This window comes from Lontra canadensis, unplaced genomic scaffold (assembly GCF_010015895.1).
Source record: "Lontra canadensis isolate GAN:19392208 unplaced genomic scaffold, GSC_riverotter_1.0 scaffold105, whole genome shotgun sequence".
In the NCBI taxonomy this organism is placed as follows: Eukaryota; Metazoa; Chordata; class Mammalia; order Carnivora; family Mustelidae; genus Lontra; species Lontra canadensis.
The window spans coordinates 1,076,246-1,094,479 of record NW_022631099.1 but is presented as its reverse complement, the minus strand read 5'-3'; the positions used below and the strand labels follow the sequence as shown (position 1 = coordinate 1,094,479).

At 50.3% G+C, this 18,234-nt stretch overlaps 1 protein-coding gene across 1 annotated transcript in view; it reads right to left on the bottom strand.

Annotated features, from left to right (window-relative positions):
• Nucleotides 1–3,612: 3,612 nt before the first annotated feature.
• The window catches only part of SLC13A3 (solute carrier family 13 member 3), a 68,315-nt gene continuing 53,693 nt past the window's right edge, over nucleotides 3,613–18,234 (bottom strand). The window contains exons 10-13 of the mRNA XM_032838475.1: nucleotides 17,695–17,807; nucleotides 10,159–10,320; nucleotides 7,636–7,773; nucleotides 3,613–4,562 (exon numbers count right to left, since the gene is read on the bottom strand). Coding sequence (XP_032694366.1) covers nucleotides 4,386–4,562; nucleotides 7,636–7,773; nucleotides 10,159–10,320; nucleotides 17,695–17,807 — 590 coding nt within the window. The 3' untranslated portion in view covers nucleotides 3,613–4,385. The remainder of the gene's footprint in view (nucleotides 4,563–7,635; nucleotides 7,774–10,158; nucleotides 10,321–17,694; nucleotides 17,808–18,234) is intronic.

Sequence of the window (18,234 nt, the reverse complement as noted above, 5' to 3'; positions counted from 1 at the left end):
GTGGGCCTCATCCAATCAGTTGAGGGTGCAGATAGAACAAAAGATTGACTTCTCCTGAGCAAGAGGGAATACTGCCAGCAGATTGCCTTTGGACTCTTGCCTGAGTATACATATGTATATATTCCATCCTGCTCGTTCTGTTTCTCTGGAGAACCCTTACTGAGAAGTTTGGGTTTGGTCATGGAGTGTGCCAGCAGGAGAGCTGAGGGAGGGTGTAGAGAAAGACACAGGGCAATTTCCCTCTTTCGAGTCATCAAGGGCTGTCTGTGCCCCAGGAGTAAAGGTGCCAGCCCCATGTGGGCTTCTGTCCCTCAAAGCCTTGGCTGGGAGGTTCTCCTCCCTCCCACCACCGAGGACTCATGTGGTTTCCCACATGGTTTCCCTCATGGTTTCCCTTGCCCTCTGCCTGCACCTTGGACCTAGACCATTACTAAGAAGTCCTCAGATTGACTAGTCTGTGTGCTTACTATTGCCTTCTGAGACCCTGACTGTGCACTCTTATCTCTCCAAAGTCCAAAACCTAAAGGACCTGCTAAGATCTGTTATGGGTAGAGCCAGGAGTCCAAAGTGGCTCACAGAACTCCTCTTTCAGTGGCTTTTATTCACCTTGTTTTTCATCTATCATCAGTGCTTCCGTCCTGCTGCCCACTTGACTCTGTAATTTCCTGATCTATGTGCCAGAATACGTACCTGTGTATCCAAACCTTCCACGTGCCTGTTGTCCGTCACTTCTGCGGGTTGCTGTTTCCACAGTGTGCTGCCCCATGTTTCACTTCAACACTATCACCCCACCCCCCGCCATGAAGGTCACCTAGGTGGCCTCCAGCTCCTAGGTACTGCCAACAGCAGTGGCCCGAATATCCTCCTCCATCACCTCCGTGGGGACCATGGTACAATTTTGCTAGGATATGAACCCAGAAGTAGGAAAAGTAGGCCACAGGGAATGCAGGTAGCAAGTTCCCCGAATTACTGCCGTGTCGCTTGCCAGGCTGTGGTAGGAGGTTATAGTCTCTTCCTGTTCCACCATCACTTCTTGTCCCCTTGCTTAGTTTCTGTTGGTCGGATTGGCGTGTTGTGGCATCTTGGTGGAACTCGCATCTGTCTGATTATGGGTAGGTTCAAGCATCTTTTTACTGAGCTCTGGCCATCTCAATACCCTGCTTCAAAATGGCACAGCCATATCTCACCCTCACCCTGCTCTCAGGTGTCACGGTAGGAGTCTTCCAAAGACAGTGGCCAAGCCTCTTTCCCTCTCCGTATGCAGATGCTACTCTCCTCACGAAGGAGTGGAACCTAGTTCCCTCCCCTTGGACCAGGCCAACTTTTGACTTGCTTTGATCAATAGAGTGTGACAGGGTTGAATTCTTAAACTCCCAAGCCCAGACCTTCAGGAATCATGTAGCTTCTGTTTTTTGCCTTCTGAGAAGCCCACTGTCAGGCTCAGAGGTCTGGGCTGACAGGCTCCATGGTCATCATGACATTTAAGCTCCAGAGAAACTCCCGGCTGAGTGGCCCTGGCCACACCACGTAGAGCAGAGAAAAAACCATCCCTGCAGAGCTCTGTCTAAATGCAGAAACATGGCACGCTGGGGTGGCTCATTGGGTAAGGCGTCTGACTCTCGATTTCAGCTCAGGTCATGATCTCAGGGTCGTGAGATCGAGCCCCGTCGGGCTCTGCGCTGGGCGTGGAGCCTGCTAAAGAGCCTCTCTCCCTCCTCTCCCTCTCCCTCTGTATCCCCTCCCCTGCTCAAAGTCTCTCTCTCAAAAAAATTTTAAAATGCAGAAACATAGGCCAATAAGTTGCTGTGTTTTGTATAGCCACAGGAACTCAAACAGGTGTTTTGCTTTGTGTTTGTTCTTTCTGACTTCTGGGTGTTCCTCTTGTATTCCAGACCAGAGTCTCATGTATATTTCCAATGAAATACCACCCCTGCCACCCACCTTCCTCCCAAGCCACCATGAGCCCATGACTGACTCCTGGTCTCAGTCTAATGCCACCTCCTCAGAGAAGTCCTCCCTGACCACCCTGGTTGAAGTGGCTTCTGAGTCAGTTTGTCACATTGTCCAGTTTCATCTTTTTCTTAGCCCATATCATGACCCAGAGTCATCTTATTTACCTGTCCACTGCCTGTTTCCTCAGCTAGCACGTAAGTTCCATGTGGACGGGGACAGTGAATGAGCACATAGTGAGGTTTTAAATAAATATTGTTGAATGAATAAGGAGTGAGCGAAGAAATGAATAGGACAGACTCTGGATCAGAGGGCCAGATTGCTTTCTTATAAATTCTGGTATAGACTCATTTATCGAATATTTACTGACCACCTGATATGGGCCAGAAACCATTCTAGGTACCAGAGTTATGGCACTCAACAAAATAAAGTTTGTATTCTGACAAGCTGGTATTCTAGAGGGAGAGAAAGTTAATAAAGAATAGAATACATAATCTAGGGGCCTGGCTAAACACTCAGAAGAAAAATAGAACAGAGTAAGGAGATGGAGAGTAGTGAGGGCAAGATTTTACACCAGATGGTCAGGGAAGAGCCTCTGGGGAGGTGACATTTAGGGAGGTGACATTTGAGCACAGACCTGAATAAAGTGAGGAAATGAGCACATAATTGGAAGCGAAGTGTTCTTGGTAGAGGAAACAGCATGTGCAAAGGCCCTGAGGCAAGGTGGTTTAAGCACATGGCTGGAGTGGAGAGGGGAGAGCAGTAAAGAAGTAAAGTCAGGGAGGTCAATTCCATGGAACCCCCCAACTCAGGAATTTGGGGCCCTAAAGCTCTCTTATGCCCAGAAAGCAAATAATCTATAGGCCCAGTGTTGATTAACACTCTTTATTTTATTACATTTTCAATCAGAAGTATTTGAAATCATGATTCATCTGGTTACAAGTCCCATGGGTTTCTCTCTGAATGGACTTCTCCCATCCCCTGTTCTCCAAGAGAGCATCTCCCAAGCCCTCTGGGCTGCAACTGTGACTTGATTACTAAAGTACTCACGTGGAAAGAGGTAGAGCCCATCCTCCAACGTGGGGGCCTCTCCTCTCTCCTCCCTGCTGCTCCCAGGGAAACATCCATGACTCACTTGTGCCGTACTGAGTCTCTGGATGCTGCTTGGGGATCATGGTCCCTCAGATGTGTAGGAAGGGAGACACGAGGCTTCCAGAAGCCCCATGGGCACCTGTCTGGTGCCAGGCTAGCGCTGGGCCAATCCCTTCACTTCTTGAGTGCCCGCTGGGCCTGATACTGTGCCCTTCACTGGGGATACCCACGTGCTTCTGCTGGAAATGAGGAGGGATCAAATCATCTAGGAAACCCTCCACCAGCCACTGGCTCAGGAGAATCTCGGTTGACCTTTTCTGCAGAAGAGGGTAGGATATTTTGCCTGCCTGAGAAATTTTACCCTGGCCTTTGATGAGGCCCCAGTGTATCTTCTTTTTTTTTTTTTTTCTCATTCCTGAAAAATGTGGCCTTTGCTAATTAAACACATTTACCCCTCTGGGGATGGATAAGAAAGGAAAGACCAACTGCTGGAATCAGGAGTAGTGGGCAGCGACAAAGGGCAGCGACAAAGGCCCCCGTGGGCCACACATAGGAGAGTCCTCTCTGGAAGGACAGTAGGGCTTGGCCTGACCCCAGAATTACAGTGAAACTGATTCATATTAGACAGAAAAATCCTAAAAAGCTTGGGTAGAGATGTCAGCTGGGGGTTTCTAGAATGTCCCTGGTGTGCCGGGGCCCCCAGAAACACAGCAAGGGGGGTTGGCGCAGCCTCTCTGTCCTCAAGAGGCCATCTGTCCCTCCCCTGTCTCCAGGGATTGAAAGTGGTGTACTGGCAGGGGTCACGTTCAAACAACGGGCACAGAATGGGCACCGACTGAGCAGGACACACCACGGCTGTGAACACCTGGAACACTGCGGCCCCGAAAGCCTTCCTCTCTGAGGAAGGTGACCTTTAAAGGCAAGATGACCTCTCCAGAGGGTAACCTAAGGTAGGCCGTGGGGGATGTTAGTGGTGCCCATAGGAATCAATGCCCCCCCATTCCAACAGTTTAAGACAAATGCCCTATTCCAGATTTGCTTCCTGTTGCTGGGATAGGGCTCTCTTGCATTCTAGCCATATTACAGCTCAGAGATAAAGGAGCTTATTTCTCTGGCAGCGGATCTGGGAGATGTCTGGGCCCTGACCTCCATGAAAGAGAAGGAGACCGTGTCCTAGATAATGAGCCTGTGGGCCCAAGTGGACCACTGGAGGTCACCCTTGCTTGCTGCATACTGGATCACAGAAAAGAACTGCTCAAGATCGTCCCTGTAGAGTCCTAGCAGCAGGTGATGGCAGAAGCCTTCTGAGAGGGCCCAGCTCGAAGAGAGTCCTGGAGGGGAACTCAAAGGGTCCGAAATGTGTCGTTGGCCAAGGCGGATGGCAGTGCCGTGATGTTGGCTGAGTGGATGTCGGCCCAGTCTGGGAAGACGCCCAGCTGGAAGATGGTCTGTGCCCAAGTATTCATGGCCAAGCTGAGCAGCAGGACACCCATGAGGTTCATCAGGAGGCCTGTCCGTACCTGAAACAGAGCCCAGATAAAGAGAGGGATCAGCTCAGAGCCCATTGTACAGGTGGGAAAACCCACGCTCAGAGTCAGAACGCATTCACTCAAGATCTCCCAGCCGGGAAGTGATGGTGCCAGGACAGGGATCCAGGCTGCTGGGTGCCCAAGACCCTCCCACCCTGACGCTACCCTAGCCAGCCCCTCAGGTGCCATCCCTATGACACCCTCGAAGGGTGATTATTATTACTTCCGCTTTACAGAAGAGGAACATGGGGCTCAGAGAAGTTGGCTTATCCACATCACACAGCTTGAAAATAATCTGGTTTGATCAATAACACACATACACACTCACACACAACACACACACACACACACACACACACACACACACTCATACATGCTCACACCTATCCACCTTCCATGTCTACTGAAGGCTATACTTCTTTGTTGGGAAGAATTTGTCTCAAGGACATTTTGACCTTTTTAAGTAGCTAGAACAAGTCTGCCCACTTGCATTTTCCCCCCCGAGCTAACCTCTTGTGCCATTCATTCCAACCCGGGGCTGAAAATCTCTGTTTCTCATCCAGGTTTTCCGGTCGTTGGACCTTAGCATTACTCAGCTGTGAACTGTGCGGTGAGGGAGTCATTCACTCTCTTTTCATAGTCTCCCTCTTTAAAATCGATTCCTCCCAGAGAAAGGCTCCCTTAGGTGCTATTGTGCCCTTAATGCTTCTCTCTTCCTTGCCAATTGCCCTCTTGAGCAAGCAGGGCTTCAGAAATTTCTCTAGGCAAATCGTTTTCAGGGTGAATGTAATGATTTTGCTTTTTTGTCTTTGCCTTTATTTTTAGACTTACCTTCTATGGCATACAGTACCAGTTTTCCATATTCAGATGTGTCAGAAACTCTTAAAATAGTCTTACTTAAAGTGTTTTTAAAAATGTAAGTTGAGGGGCAACTGGGTGGCTCAGTCGGTTAAGTGTCTGCCTTTGGCTCGGGTCATGATTCCAGAGTCCTGAGACCAAGCCCCACATCGGGCTCCCTGCTCAGCAAGGAGCCTGCTTCTCCCTCTCCCTCTGCCTGCTGCTCCCCCTACTTGTGCTCTCTGTCAAATAAATAAATAAAAATCTTAAAAAAAAAAAAAACAAGTTGATTTAGGAGAACCGTTATATCCATATTGCACAGATGGCTCACGGAAAGGGCATCAGTGGTGAAGGGAGTACACACAGTGACAAGGTCCAAAGGCATTATGTTGGCCTGCCTCTGCTCTCAGAGGGTCTTCAAGCCCTGGAAACATTGGAGAATTGGAAGGGGACTGGCCAAATCTTGGGGTGGCTGGGAGGAGGGCTGGGCTCCTGGGAGCCTGGCTCCAAGTGCCTGCTCTGTCCCACATTCATCACGGTGGACAACCTAGGCCATCCCTCTCGGGAGCAGAGCCTGCAGGTGGGCACGCGGCTCCAGACAGGTGGGCGGCTCTGACAGGTGTGCCCCTTTGTGCCCCCTTGTGCCCCTCGGATGTCTCTCCATTTCTCTCATGGTCTCCTTGTTCTCAGGATGGCTGTTAGGCCTGGTCTCTGCCCTCTGGCCCCTTTCCCTAAGCCTCTCTGTTTCACACTCAGCCCCCCTCCACCCTGCCGCCAGAGTGACCTCAGAAAGGCAGGAGTCAAACCTCGTCCCCGCAAAGTCGGAAAGCAGAAGTGACAACATTCTAGAAAGGCTCCCTCATGGCTGTTTTCCTGCCGGGCCTGTTTACTCATGTTCCATACTTGGCCTCTGAAATAGTTGAAGAAGCTCTGTTCCCACTTCAAGGGGGAAGCAAGAAAGTGAATCATTCTCTGAGTTCTGTCCTAGCCCCCAAACGCCTGATAACATCCAAGAAGAGCCAGATCCCAGACACATGCCAGGACATCAGCTCCCAGCAAAGCCCCCGCTGATGCTGGCCTCCAGGCCGCACCTCCAGTGATTTGCGGAAGAGCATCTAGGGTCCCCGACTCTCCCTCTGATGGGACCCAACGGAGGATTCCTAAAGGCACAAAGATGTTCCAACGTAAACCCCAAGCCCAAGCAACGATAAGACTCGTTCTCTTGTCTCTGAGTCTCTCTGTCACTCCGTCTGTGATTCTGTCTGCCACTCGCGCTATTCAATAAACTGTTTTCACTTTCTCTGGCTCACATTTGATTTCCGTCCTGCATGAAGCCAGGGGTCCCTTGGCTGGTCCTGTGGGAAGTTCCCCTGGGTTCCTGGACCCAACCTGCCTGCATCAATGGCCCCGCTCAAATCCCTCTAGAGTCCTCCACTGTGGGCTGCGTAAGGTTCGGTCTGTGCCCTGCCCCTCGGCACCCCTCCCCCAGCCCTCTGGCCTCATCCTCCCAACTGGGCTCCAGGCACCCCAGCCTCCTCCTTCTCTCTTGTTTGCTCTGTGACCTCTTTCTGTCTCTCACTCTTGCCTAGCCCCTCTCCTCCCTTCCCCTCCCGGTTTATCCTGCCGGAGTCTCTGCGTCTGGAGAGACTGGACCCGGAATTGGTTTAAGCATATCACCCTCCTCCCTTGTACCAGTTTAGGATTTGCATTCCCTGAGTGTTCCCAGGCTGCCAGTGGAGGGGAAGTGGCAGCGGGAGGCAGGAGGGAGGGAAGGAGGAGTGGGGTCAGCAGGGGAGTGAGGGGAGAGGAAACACACTGTGGTGGATCTCCCTACCACCCCCGCCAAGCCACCACCCTGGCTTCGGCCTTGCCCCCCGGGGGTGCAGCCTGCTTCCCCTCTCTCCTACAGATTCCAGGCACGGAGCAGTTGGCTGAACAAGTAAGAAAAGAGAGCAGTGCCCCGAGAGAAAAGGAAGTCCCTTGTCCCCAAAGCAGACTCTGGAAAGTCATCATTCAGACAGTGTTTCCTGAAATTGTCTAAGCATAAGAATCGACCCAGAGTGTTTGCTGAAATGAACCTAGATATTCCTGGTCCCACTCCAGATGACTTATTCAGAGACTGGAGGGGCAGGTGGAGGAGTGGGAGCCCGGGTCCCTGCCACGGCGTCTCGCCCAGCCCCTGCCGCCCGCACCCCCCAGGCCTCTGCTAGGATGAGCCCTGACTCACCATGTCTTTGACCAGCAGGTGTCCGGAAGCGAAGGCAATGGAGTTGGGGGGCGTCGAGACCGGGAGCATGAAGGCGTAGGAGCAGCCGACCGTGCCGGGGATCATCAAATACAGGGGGTGCACTCTCAGACGGATGGCCTGGTCCAGGTGCGGTGGGGGGAGGGGATGACCACGACAGGGCAGCGGAGAGGAGTCACCACAATAGATGGAGATGGTCGAAAGCCACAAACACAGAGACGGAAAGAGACGTTACGACAAAGGTGTAGCAGCAGAGACCAATCACAGCAGACAAGGAGACGGGTTTAGAGACACACAGACAGGCATGCAGCCAGAAACACAGATCCACGGACAAGAGCAGAGACAGACAAGAAGAGAACCCAAACCAAGGGACACACGGAAAAGATATTCCCCCAGGTTAATGACATTCTGGGGGCTGCAAGCTTGGGCGGGGGAGATTTTTCTAGAACCTTCTCCACACTGAGAGCGCATCGTCAGACAGGGAGGACTTGCTAAGACCCAGCTTGCTGGCCCCATTTCCCCCAGTTTCTGATTCAGCAGGTCTGGGGCGGCCCAAGGAGCCTGCATTCCTCACAAGTTTCTAGCTGAGGCTGGTGCCAAGAACCACGGCTCTAACACACCCAGTCCCCTGCCTGGTCCTTCCCTCAGCCGAACAGTTCCTACAGCCAGTCCCTGGCCACCTTTAGTGGGGGCCTCACCAGTTTCTGGAGGCACAGAGAGGTCGAGATAGCATCGACTGATAAGCATTTCCCAACTTCTAAGACTCAAAGGTGTCTGTGTGTTGGCCTCATTCCGTGGCTGGCCCATCACCTTGCCCAAACGACATATTCATCTACAATGCCTGTTGGTCTCCTCTCTACTATCGTATTTAAGATAGGGCATTTTTTGGCCCCTCGAGGGAATTTTGAAAACCCAAAGCATATACATTTTTCTCAAAAAGGGCTAAATTCACCCCCTGACATGCAAAACGTTTTTGGTTTGTGTGATAAGGACCGTTTAGGACACTGTGTCATTCACTAGTGTCTTCTCCAGCAAAAGTTGCCCCAACAGACCTGGCTGGGTCCACCCTTCTCCTCCCCGTCACCCCACAGCACCCCCATCTCTCTCAATCATCGGCTCCCTCAGATCCGGGGGAGTCTACGGGTGGGGGTGTGAAATGGTGAGCTCACTCTGGAGGACAATTTGCCCACATCTAACAGAATTAGAGAAGCACATGCTTTTCAATCCAGGGGTCATGTCTATGCATGGATCTAGATGGAATCAAAGGTTCCCAGACAAGGAAAGGTCAAGGGTGCCATTGTGGGATCACAGCAAAGGCTGGAAGCGACCTATGTGTCCCTCCATAGAGATCTTCGAAAGACCCACCGCTATCCACTCGCACCAGAATATCCTCTAGTCACTGAAAAAGGGTGAAGTACATCTCTGTGTGTAACACAGTGTGAGAGCCATTACAAATTCATGCAAAAATAAGCCAACTAAAACCCAAAACAAGGCAGCTCAGAGACGTGTGTCTGGTCTATCACTGGAGACACACGAAGCGTGTAGTTGCCACACTGATTTAAAAAGATCAGTTCTGGAGTCTATTAAGAGAATCATATGGCTTGGTCTTCTTTAATCCATTTAAATAGAAAACTCTGCTGATTGCTTGTAGCGTTCACCATTTTGAAATTCCGAACACAAATTCGATTTGATCACGACACATCGTTCTAGTCCCATGGTCCTGGATTTATTTTGCTATTTGCATCTTTGTTTACATGGGAGATGGGGTTGTGACTTCCCCCACTGCCTTGGCTGTCCTTCTTTGGTTTTGGTGTCTGGGTTTTGTTCACCTTATCCCTGGATTGAACAACTTTCTCCATTATTCTGTGCTCTGAAGTACTGTGAGTAAGGTGGGAGCTAGTTGTCTTTGCAGGCTTGCTAGTTCTCTCCTAGCTGACCCTCTGAGGACTGGCTGGTGATTTTTAAGGCAGCGGTTCTCAACGGGGGACGGTTTTGTTTCCCCTACCAGGGGACATTTGCCAATGTCTGGAGACATTTTTGATTGTCATGATTTAGGTCAGTGCTACTGCTACCTCATGGATAGAGGCAAGCATGCTGCTGAGCGGTTCACCACCTACAGGATGGCCCCCCACACAACAGACCATTCTTTGGTCCCAAATGCCAACAGTGCTGAGAAACCCTTCTTTAGAGGGAGCTTAGAACTTCGCCTATCGTTGGAATTTCTTCTGTGGTTATTTGTCTGCTCAGATTTCCTACTTCGTCTTAACCCACATTTGAAACTTTATATTTTTCTAGAAAAGTCTCTAAGGAAGAAAAGTTGGTACGCTTCTTAACTATTTACTCTGTGCCTTTCTTAAAGAAGAAAAAAGAATCAGGGTCTGACACCTGCATGCATTTTGGAAGAGAACAAAGGCCTCTGTAGCTGGGATGGAGCTCCTCATGGCAGGGGACAGATTTCTGAAGTTACCCCCCCACACACACACACTCCTGCCCCAAGACTCTCACCAGCTCTGCCAGCACCGGCAGGAAGATGATGATCGTGGCCGTGTTGCTGGCAAACTCGGTGAAGAAGGCGATGACGACGGTGATGAGCAGCACGGCCAGGGCGGGGGGCACGTTCTCCAGGGGGTGCAGCTGCCCACCGATCCATGCAGACAGCCCTGACTCCTGCGGGGCATGTGGAGCATCTGTTCACACCCCCGCGCAGCCACAGCCACCATCCCCGAGGGCTGGGTCTGGGAGGGAGGTTAGGATGGACCCCCGTGGTGACAACAGTGACTACCACGGACACTGAGACTCAGAGAGGGTCAGCGACAGGTCCAAGGCTACACCTTCCAGCCGATGGACATCAGCCTCTCTGCTTCTTGAGCTGCTCTCTACTCCAACTCTAGGACCTAACTCCTGGATCCCCAAATAATCCATTTGTCTCTAGCCCCCTGCTAAACTCCAACTGAAGTGAGAGGGGAAAACGGGACCCTCCGTGGATGGTGATGAATGACAAAAATATTAACATGATCATGTATGCAAAACATTCATTAGTAGTCTGATCATTATGTAATGATATATGCAAGATATCCCATCTACCATCTATAAAAGCTGTATCAGATATATGTTAAACGCAGCCCTAACAAAATGATTACCCAACAGAGATATTTGTGAGTAATAAGGCTGATCATTACGATGATAACATGATATTGTATTATTACTCATTTTAGCATAAGAATCATCACCCCTGAGGCTTTACGGTTTGCTTGGTACCTGCACACCATTTCCTCGTCAAGCCCTCCCAGCCTTCCTGGAAGGTAGACATTTGTCTCTATGTCACAGACGAGGAAACCGAGCCTGGTGAGTTTTTGTGACTTGCCTACGGTCCCCAAAAGTCATAATCTGAGATGTCTTTCACATTCAAGGGCATGTACTTCTCTCTCTCTCTTTCTCTTTTTTTTAAAAGATTGTATGTATTTATTTGAGAAAGAGAAAGAGCGAGCAAGAAAGACAGAACGCAAGCATGGGTGGGGGGCAGGGAGAGGTGGAGAGGCAGAGGGAGAAGCAGACTCTCCGGGCTCCCCAGGGCTATGTACTTCTGTAAGCAAACATGGTCCTGCAAAGTTCCCTATCACTTGGGCACCATCCTCTGGACACAGCAGTCTGTCATGAAGAATGGTGATGGCCAGAGCCGACAACACCCTCCAGGACAGAGAGAGGACAAGTTAGATCGTCCCCTCCCTGGCTCCGGACTCCCACCTCTGCCCTCGGTGTTGCAGAATTACCATCGTGCCCTCTCCGCTGACTTCTGCAGGAGTTACTCTACGTAGGAGTATTTAAATCAAGTGTGTGCTTACCATAGCTGTTTTAGCAACCCAATATCCTTTGATATCATACACTTGGGTTTTTCAAAGAAACTGTATACATTTCTTTTATATTTGATGGAAAATTTACTGCTTATCTAGAACTTAAAATTTCATAATGGATTCTAGAACACAGCATACTGTTTTTATGTTTTTACATAAATAAAATACTATACTTGGGGGCGCCTGGGTGGCTCAGTGGGTTAAAGCCTCTGTCTTTGCCTCGGGTCATGATCCCAGGGTCCTGGGATCGAGCCCTGCATCGGCATCCCTGCTCGGCAGGAAGGCTGCCTCCCTCTCCCACAACCCCCTGCTTATGTTCCCTCTCTTGCTGTGTCTCTCTCTGTCAAATAAATAAATAAAATCTTAAAAAAAATACTACACTTGTCCCCAGAATTGACTTAAAAGTTATCTCCAAAGAATGAATAATAAATGCTTAAAGATATTTTTCCCTAAAAGATTCTTTGTAAAATTTAGATGCTGCTTTTTGTCTGATAGCCTAGAAATGATGGCACATTGGTAGAGTCAATGCCCCAGACCTTCCCTGACCAGGGAAACCTTCAAGGGGAAAACAGGGCCACTGGTTTTTCCCAGAGGCCACAGGTCTGGCTAAGAGACTGATGGCAGTTGTGTGTGATTTAAGGGAGAGAGGCTGGAGAGAAGGAATATTAATGACTTGGATGAATGAGAAGCCAACTCTGGGTGGCGGGCTTCCAACCAACGTCCCAGCACACTCGGGTCCTTGGCTCAGCTTCTGCAACCACAGGGAGGTCTGACAGCTTCAGGGGAGAGAACCCCCAGATGCCTGGGGTTCTCTTGGGGACTCCCAAGGGCTTCCCTTTCCCTTTCCCATTCCTTTAGGTATTAGAAGCCCCATTTCCTTGGAAACACATGGTCCCACATCGTCCCAGGGACTCTAGAATCAGCAACAGGCAAGGTGAGACGCCATGTGGCCAGAGGATGAAGAGAAAGGGCCCCAAAGTCAGCTTAGGATTATTCCTCATGTTAATCCTTCCTAGCTGTGTCATCCTGGACAAGTAACTTAACCTCTCTGTGCCTCAGTTTCCTCATCTGTAAATGCAAATATAACAGTGCCTATCTCAGAAGGTTATTATTGGGAGAAAAGGAGCAAATCTACAAAAGCAGTTGGAAAACGCCACAGTACATGGGGAAACCCCAACATGTGCAAGCCATCATTACAAGTCACAAGATGCCAGAGTTGGAAAAACACTCAGAAATTGCCGTGTGTTGGTTGTCAAACTGTGTTTCTTATGGCCCTCAAAGATGTCAAGAAATGCCTGAGGCCCCACTGCAGGATGGGAGGGGAGAGGCTTGACAACTTTAAGAGCCTCATCAAACACAGTAGGCTCGGCTGTGTGTGTACAACTCTGTATAATAATTCCTAGGGAGAGAGCCAGTGAATTTGGTTCAAGGAAAGAAAAACGAGAGAACTTCATGTGCATGTGTGAACATTCAGACCACTGTACTGCTTATAAGCTGTGTGACTTTGGACAAATTGAGGAACATCTCTGTTCCTTGGTTTCTTCGGGGAGTTGTGGTCAGGATGAAACAAATGAATGCAAAACATAGTAAGCACGGAATAGGATTCACTATTCTTATCTGACAAGCACTTCATATAGAGTTTACTCTGCACTGGGCACTATTCTAAAGACTTGGCTAATATAACTTATTTTATCCCTGTAACAACTCCATGAGGTGAGTTGTAAAATTATCTCCCATTTTATGGCTGAAGAAACTGAGGCAAAAAGAGGTGGTGGCTGGCCTGAATAAATGAAATGACTTATCCTAGGGTTAGAATTTTGAGCTTATAATCTAGCTCTTACTTCATTAGGCTACCTTTCCAATAAAATGATAATGGCAATCATCATCATCATGGCCATCACCATCAGCCCCACCATCATCACCACCACCATTATCACCACCATCATCATCATCACCACCACCATCATCATCATCACCACCATCATCATCACCACCATCATCACCATCACCATCACCATCATCATCATCACCATCACCATCATCACCATCATCACCTTCATCATCATCACCATCATCATCATCACCACTATGATCACCACCATCACCATCACCACCGTGACCATCACCATCATCACCACCACCACCACCACCATCACCACCGTGACCATCACCATCATCACCACCACCACCACCATCACCACCGTGACCATCACCATCATCACCACCACCACCACCACCATCCTCACTGAGATGACTCTCCAGCAGGAAACGAGGGATGGGGAAAATAGACATGTTTCTACTTGCCTACATGCCTTGCTCCCTTCTGACTTACTCTCAAGTTCCTATAACCTGAATACATATTCAAAGAAAAGTTTATTTGGATGGTGATTAAATGGGATATATGTGAAGGTGCAGAAGAAGACCAGTTTTTCAACCCCTGAGATAGGAAAACTATAATAACAATAACAGTAGTGAGATTGAAGGTGGCTCTGGTTTTAGCATTGGTGTGTATCTGCCCTGTGCTGGGCACGTTCCATGCCTCACATCATCAACACTCCAAACAGCCCATCTCACAGGTCATGTCCAACAAATGTTCATTGAGCATGTTGTGAACCAGGACTCTTCTCGATGTTGGAACAGGAATGACTAAGACAGATGTAATGTAAGCCCTCACAGAGCTTACATTCTAGTAAGAGAGACACCAACAAGCAAACACATGATCAGGAAATTTGGGGGAAAGAAACAGGAAGGAAAAAATGGGAGAGTGGCTACAGGGGAAGCTACTTAGACATGGTACCAGGGAGGACCCCTGAGTTGGTGACCTTGGAGCTGACCTGAAGGGCCAGGACTCAAGATCTTGGGGAAGAGCATTAGGCAGAAAGAAAGCAGATGCAAAGGTCCAGGGGTGCAAATGAGTCTAGTGTGGCTGACATTAAGGGGCCAGTAGGATTGGAGGGGAGCCAATGAGGGAAGAGAGGTAGGCACCAATACCAAGGAGGTAGGCAGGGTCCAGGCCATGCTGGGCCCTGTGTATAGGCCAAGGAAGCCTTTAGACTCAAGTCTAAATACATGGGGAGTCATGGGCAGTTTTATAGGGAGATAAAATGCACTGAGGACACTAAGTGGGTTTAAGTGAGTTGCCAAGCTCAGAGAAAGCCCTGGGAACAGCTTCCAGCCCTTCCGAACCAGCACTGGGGAGTCCACACATTCAGCCTCAGGCTGAAGCCCCAGGAGGCCTGGCAGTGGCCTGGGGAGGGCACTGGGCAGAGGCCAGGAAGCAGGGTGTGCCATGAGCGCTCTGGTCCCTCCTGGGGCAGGCTGTGCTGGCCTGGGGAGGGACCGGTACCAGCAGGGGTTGGGTGAGGAGGGCAGCTGCCTGACAAAGCCCTTGTTGAACAGAAACCCCAGCAGCGGTGTAGGGCTGGGCCAGGAGCCAGACCAGCTTCCCAGCGTGCCCAGCTGTCCTGCTGCCCAGCCTCCACTGAGAGCCGAGACTTTTCCTACCACATCCTGAACTCAGAGAAGCCTCTGGGGTACAGAACCATCTCCTCTATCCCCTGCCTCAGGGACAGGCAAGGTTCACACCACCTGGATAAGTGGCACCCTCTCCACCGAGCTGCTCAGGCAAGACTCTCCATGTCATCCCTGATTCTGATTTCCCTTCCCCCCCGGGCCCATTGCCTCCAGATTCAATTATAATAACCAACCACATCGGCTGTGTTCCAAGTGCTCCACATGCATTGACTCATTTCATAACTGTAACAAGTCTATGACTTGACACCATGAGCATTCCTGTTTTGCAGATGAGAAAACCAAACCACACAGCAAAGAGGTCCAAGACCCACAACTCCAACCCAGACAGTCTGGTTCAACAGCCCGTGCTTTTTACCATTGCATTGTGTGGCCTCTTCAGGACCTGGATAATAGGTCATTTCCTTTGGAAAGCCTTCCCTGATACATCCCCAGTAGAAGGCAGGAGTAAGAAAAGTCAGACGGGCAGGAGTTCAAATCCCAGCTCTGCTACCTATGAGCTGTGTTACTTAGATCAGTCAATTAACCTCTCTGGTCCTTGGGATTCTTAAAATGGAGACAAAGAGAGTATTGTTGCTCAACCATCCTTTTGCTCCCTTTGAAGTCTATACTATTGTACTTGTATGTGTTATTTGTTGAGGGAAAAACGAGTTAAATAAAAACATATGTCCTAAAAAGGAGTCACTGTGTCAAGAACCTGAATGTACCACCCAGAGCACTTTCAGTGAAGGCTTTGTGGGTGACCGGATATAATGGCTTAGCACTCCGAACTCTGAGGGCCCGCTTGTCCCAGCGCAGGGAGCCAGGGCCCGTGAACAGCAGTGGGCCTCCACTGTCAGCCCTAGGGGCTGTCTCAGACCTTGTCTTGCCCAAGGTCGCACTCACTCATGGGGCGGCTCAAAAGCAGGGATGCCGGGGTATGGCCTGGCCATCTCAGCCCAGGCCAGATGTCTCCGAAGGGCCAGCTCAGCTCCTTGCTCCCTGTGGGGTTGGTGGAGGTGTCAGGGGGTCTGCTCACGGTTGTGCTCCCCCACACTGCCCTTCCCCTGTCCACAGCCGGGAACCTCGGGGCACCACCTAACACCCCTCTTCACTCGCCTGCATTGCAGAGTCTGCTCCCTGGAGGGGGAACCCACAAGAGCCACAGGACGAGGGTTTAGAGAGAGTGCCCGGGGAGTTCTGCGTGCTCCCCATGTGCGAGTTGTTACGCCAGCTGTTACGTTCTCTGATTACTTTCAACAAGCCCGAAGAGTAGAAACATTGATCCAGTTCATAGATGAGAAAGCTGGTGCCCAGTGAGGTTTAGAAACTTGCCCCAAGTGCCCCAGCGAGGAGCGGTAGAGCTGGGATTTGAATCCGGACTCTCGAACTCTCAAGCCTGGGGCTCTTACTAGCATACACTTTGCGGATGTCTTATATCCTATCCACGTTGGAACCTGAAAATTAGAACTGAATTAAAGAAAGAAAGCAATCTGAGAGGGAATCTCGGATTTCCTTCACCTTAATTTCAGATTAGCCCTTAATCGACTGTGGTTTTAAATGCCTTGGCTTACAAGGAGAGGTGGAGCCCAGCATCGTGAATTGGGGCGTTCAGATCCTGTCTCTGACAATCTCCTGGCTTCACAAACATAGGCAAGCTATTCAGCCTCGAGTTACCTCCAGTTACCTCTGTTCCCTCATCTTTGAAGTGTGGACGCAACCGCATCTACTTCATTGGCGTGGACGAGAAGAATCGAACCCCCTTTTGCAAAGCACTTCACGTGATGCCTGCACTTGGGAAGTTCTTGAAAACGAGCAGTTAGGAGGCTGGACTCTGAGAGCTGACGACTGGAGTTGGAACCCCAGCTCCCGAGCAGAGTGCAATCGCACAACCTTCAGGGAATTGCTTAACTAACTTCTCCTTGCCTCAGTTTTCCTATCTGTAAAATAGGGACACAAATACTACCCAGCCCCTATGGTCAATGTGAGCATTTGAAGGGGTAACAGCGAGGCTGCCCCTGCTCTGAGCAGGGCCCTCTGACCCTGTACCTGCACTGCGCCGACAGCCATAGCCTCCTGAAATTCTGTGCTCTGCTCCCCTCACTCTAGTACCAGCCCTGCCTCTGAGCTCGCAGAGCTGTCTAGAACAGTATTCATAATCACACTAATATGATCAACTTCTAACATTTATATCATGATGGTTACCAGCATAGGCCGTGGCATTAAACCACCGGGATTCGAATCCCACGTGCATAGCTGTGTGACCTTAGACAAATCGCTTTACTTCTCTGTGCCTCAGTTTCTTAGCCTGTAGAATGGGGATAACAATGGCATTCTTGCCAAGCCTTCCCAATAGGCTTATTGGGAAGTTCAAATGAAATAATGCATATAAAGCATGAGGAACAGTGCCTGGCCCCAGGGGGAGAGCAAGGCGGGGTTATTCCTCTGTGCCCAGGGGACACTGCCAGCCATGAGAGTAGGAGTAGTTGGTAGTACTGTGCTCATCGTGGGCTCCTGGAGCGTCTGGATCAGACCTTGCTCCTTTCCTCCACAGCACCAGCTGCTGAGGTTGGAGCCATGATGATCCCAGTGTGGCAGCTGGGGAATCTGGTGGCCAGCCGTGTGCTCTGACCTGGGCAGCCAGGACAGGGGGACCCCTCCCCAGGCTTGCAGCTCTTACCTCACAGCCTTTGGCCATGGCGAAGCCCCCTCCTAGGAGAAGAATGATGTTCCAAGGCACCGTGTCCTGAACCTTTTTCCACGTCAGCAAGGGTTCTGTCTCTTTGTTGGAAGCTGGGTGGAGAGAAGGCACTTAGCCTGAAGAGGGGACACGGGTACACCCCAGGGGCAGAGGAGGACCCAAAACGCACCCAGGACACTCATTCTGGGGAAGGGTCACCAGCCCCTGCAGCCCCATCTTTGTGGGGACACCTGAGGGGTGGGTCTCCCGGAAGCCACAGTCTGGCTCCAGCATCTGATGTCGGAGCTTCCGGGGAAAACCCCTCGAGCATCACGAGGGGCTTCCGCTCCATTCAGAATGAAAATAATTGTCATGGCTCCCAGAGCATGAGAACCTCCTGGAACCGGGCACCCCACCTCTGTGTAGGACATCCTTTCAATGTCCCAAAACCCCTTCTGGGGCAGCTTTCATCCTCATTTATAATAGAAAAGGCTCTCTTTGTCATTGAATGTGTACAGAGAGGGAAAAAGTGGAAGGAAA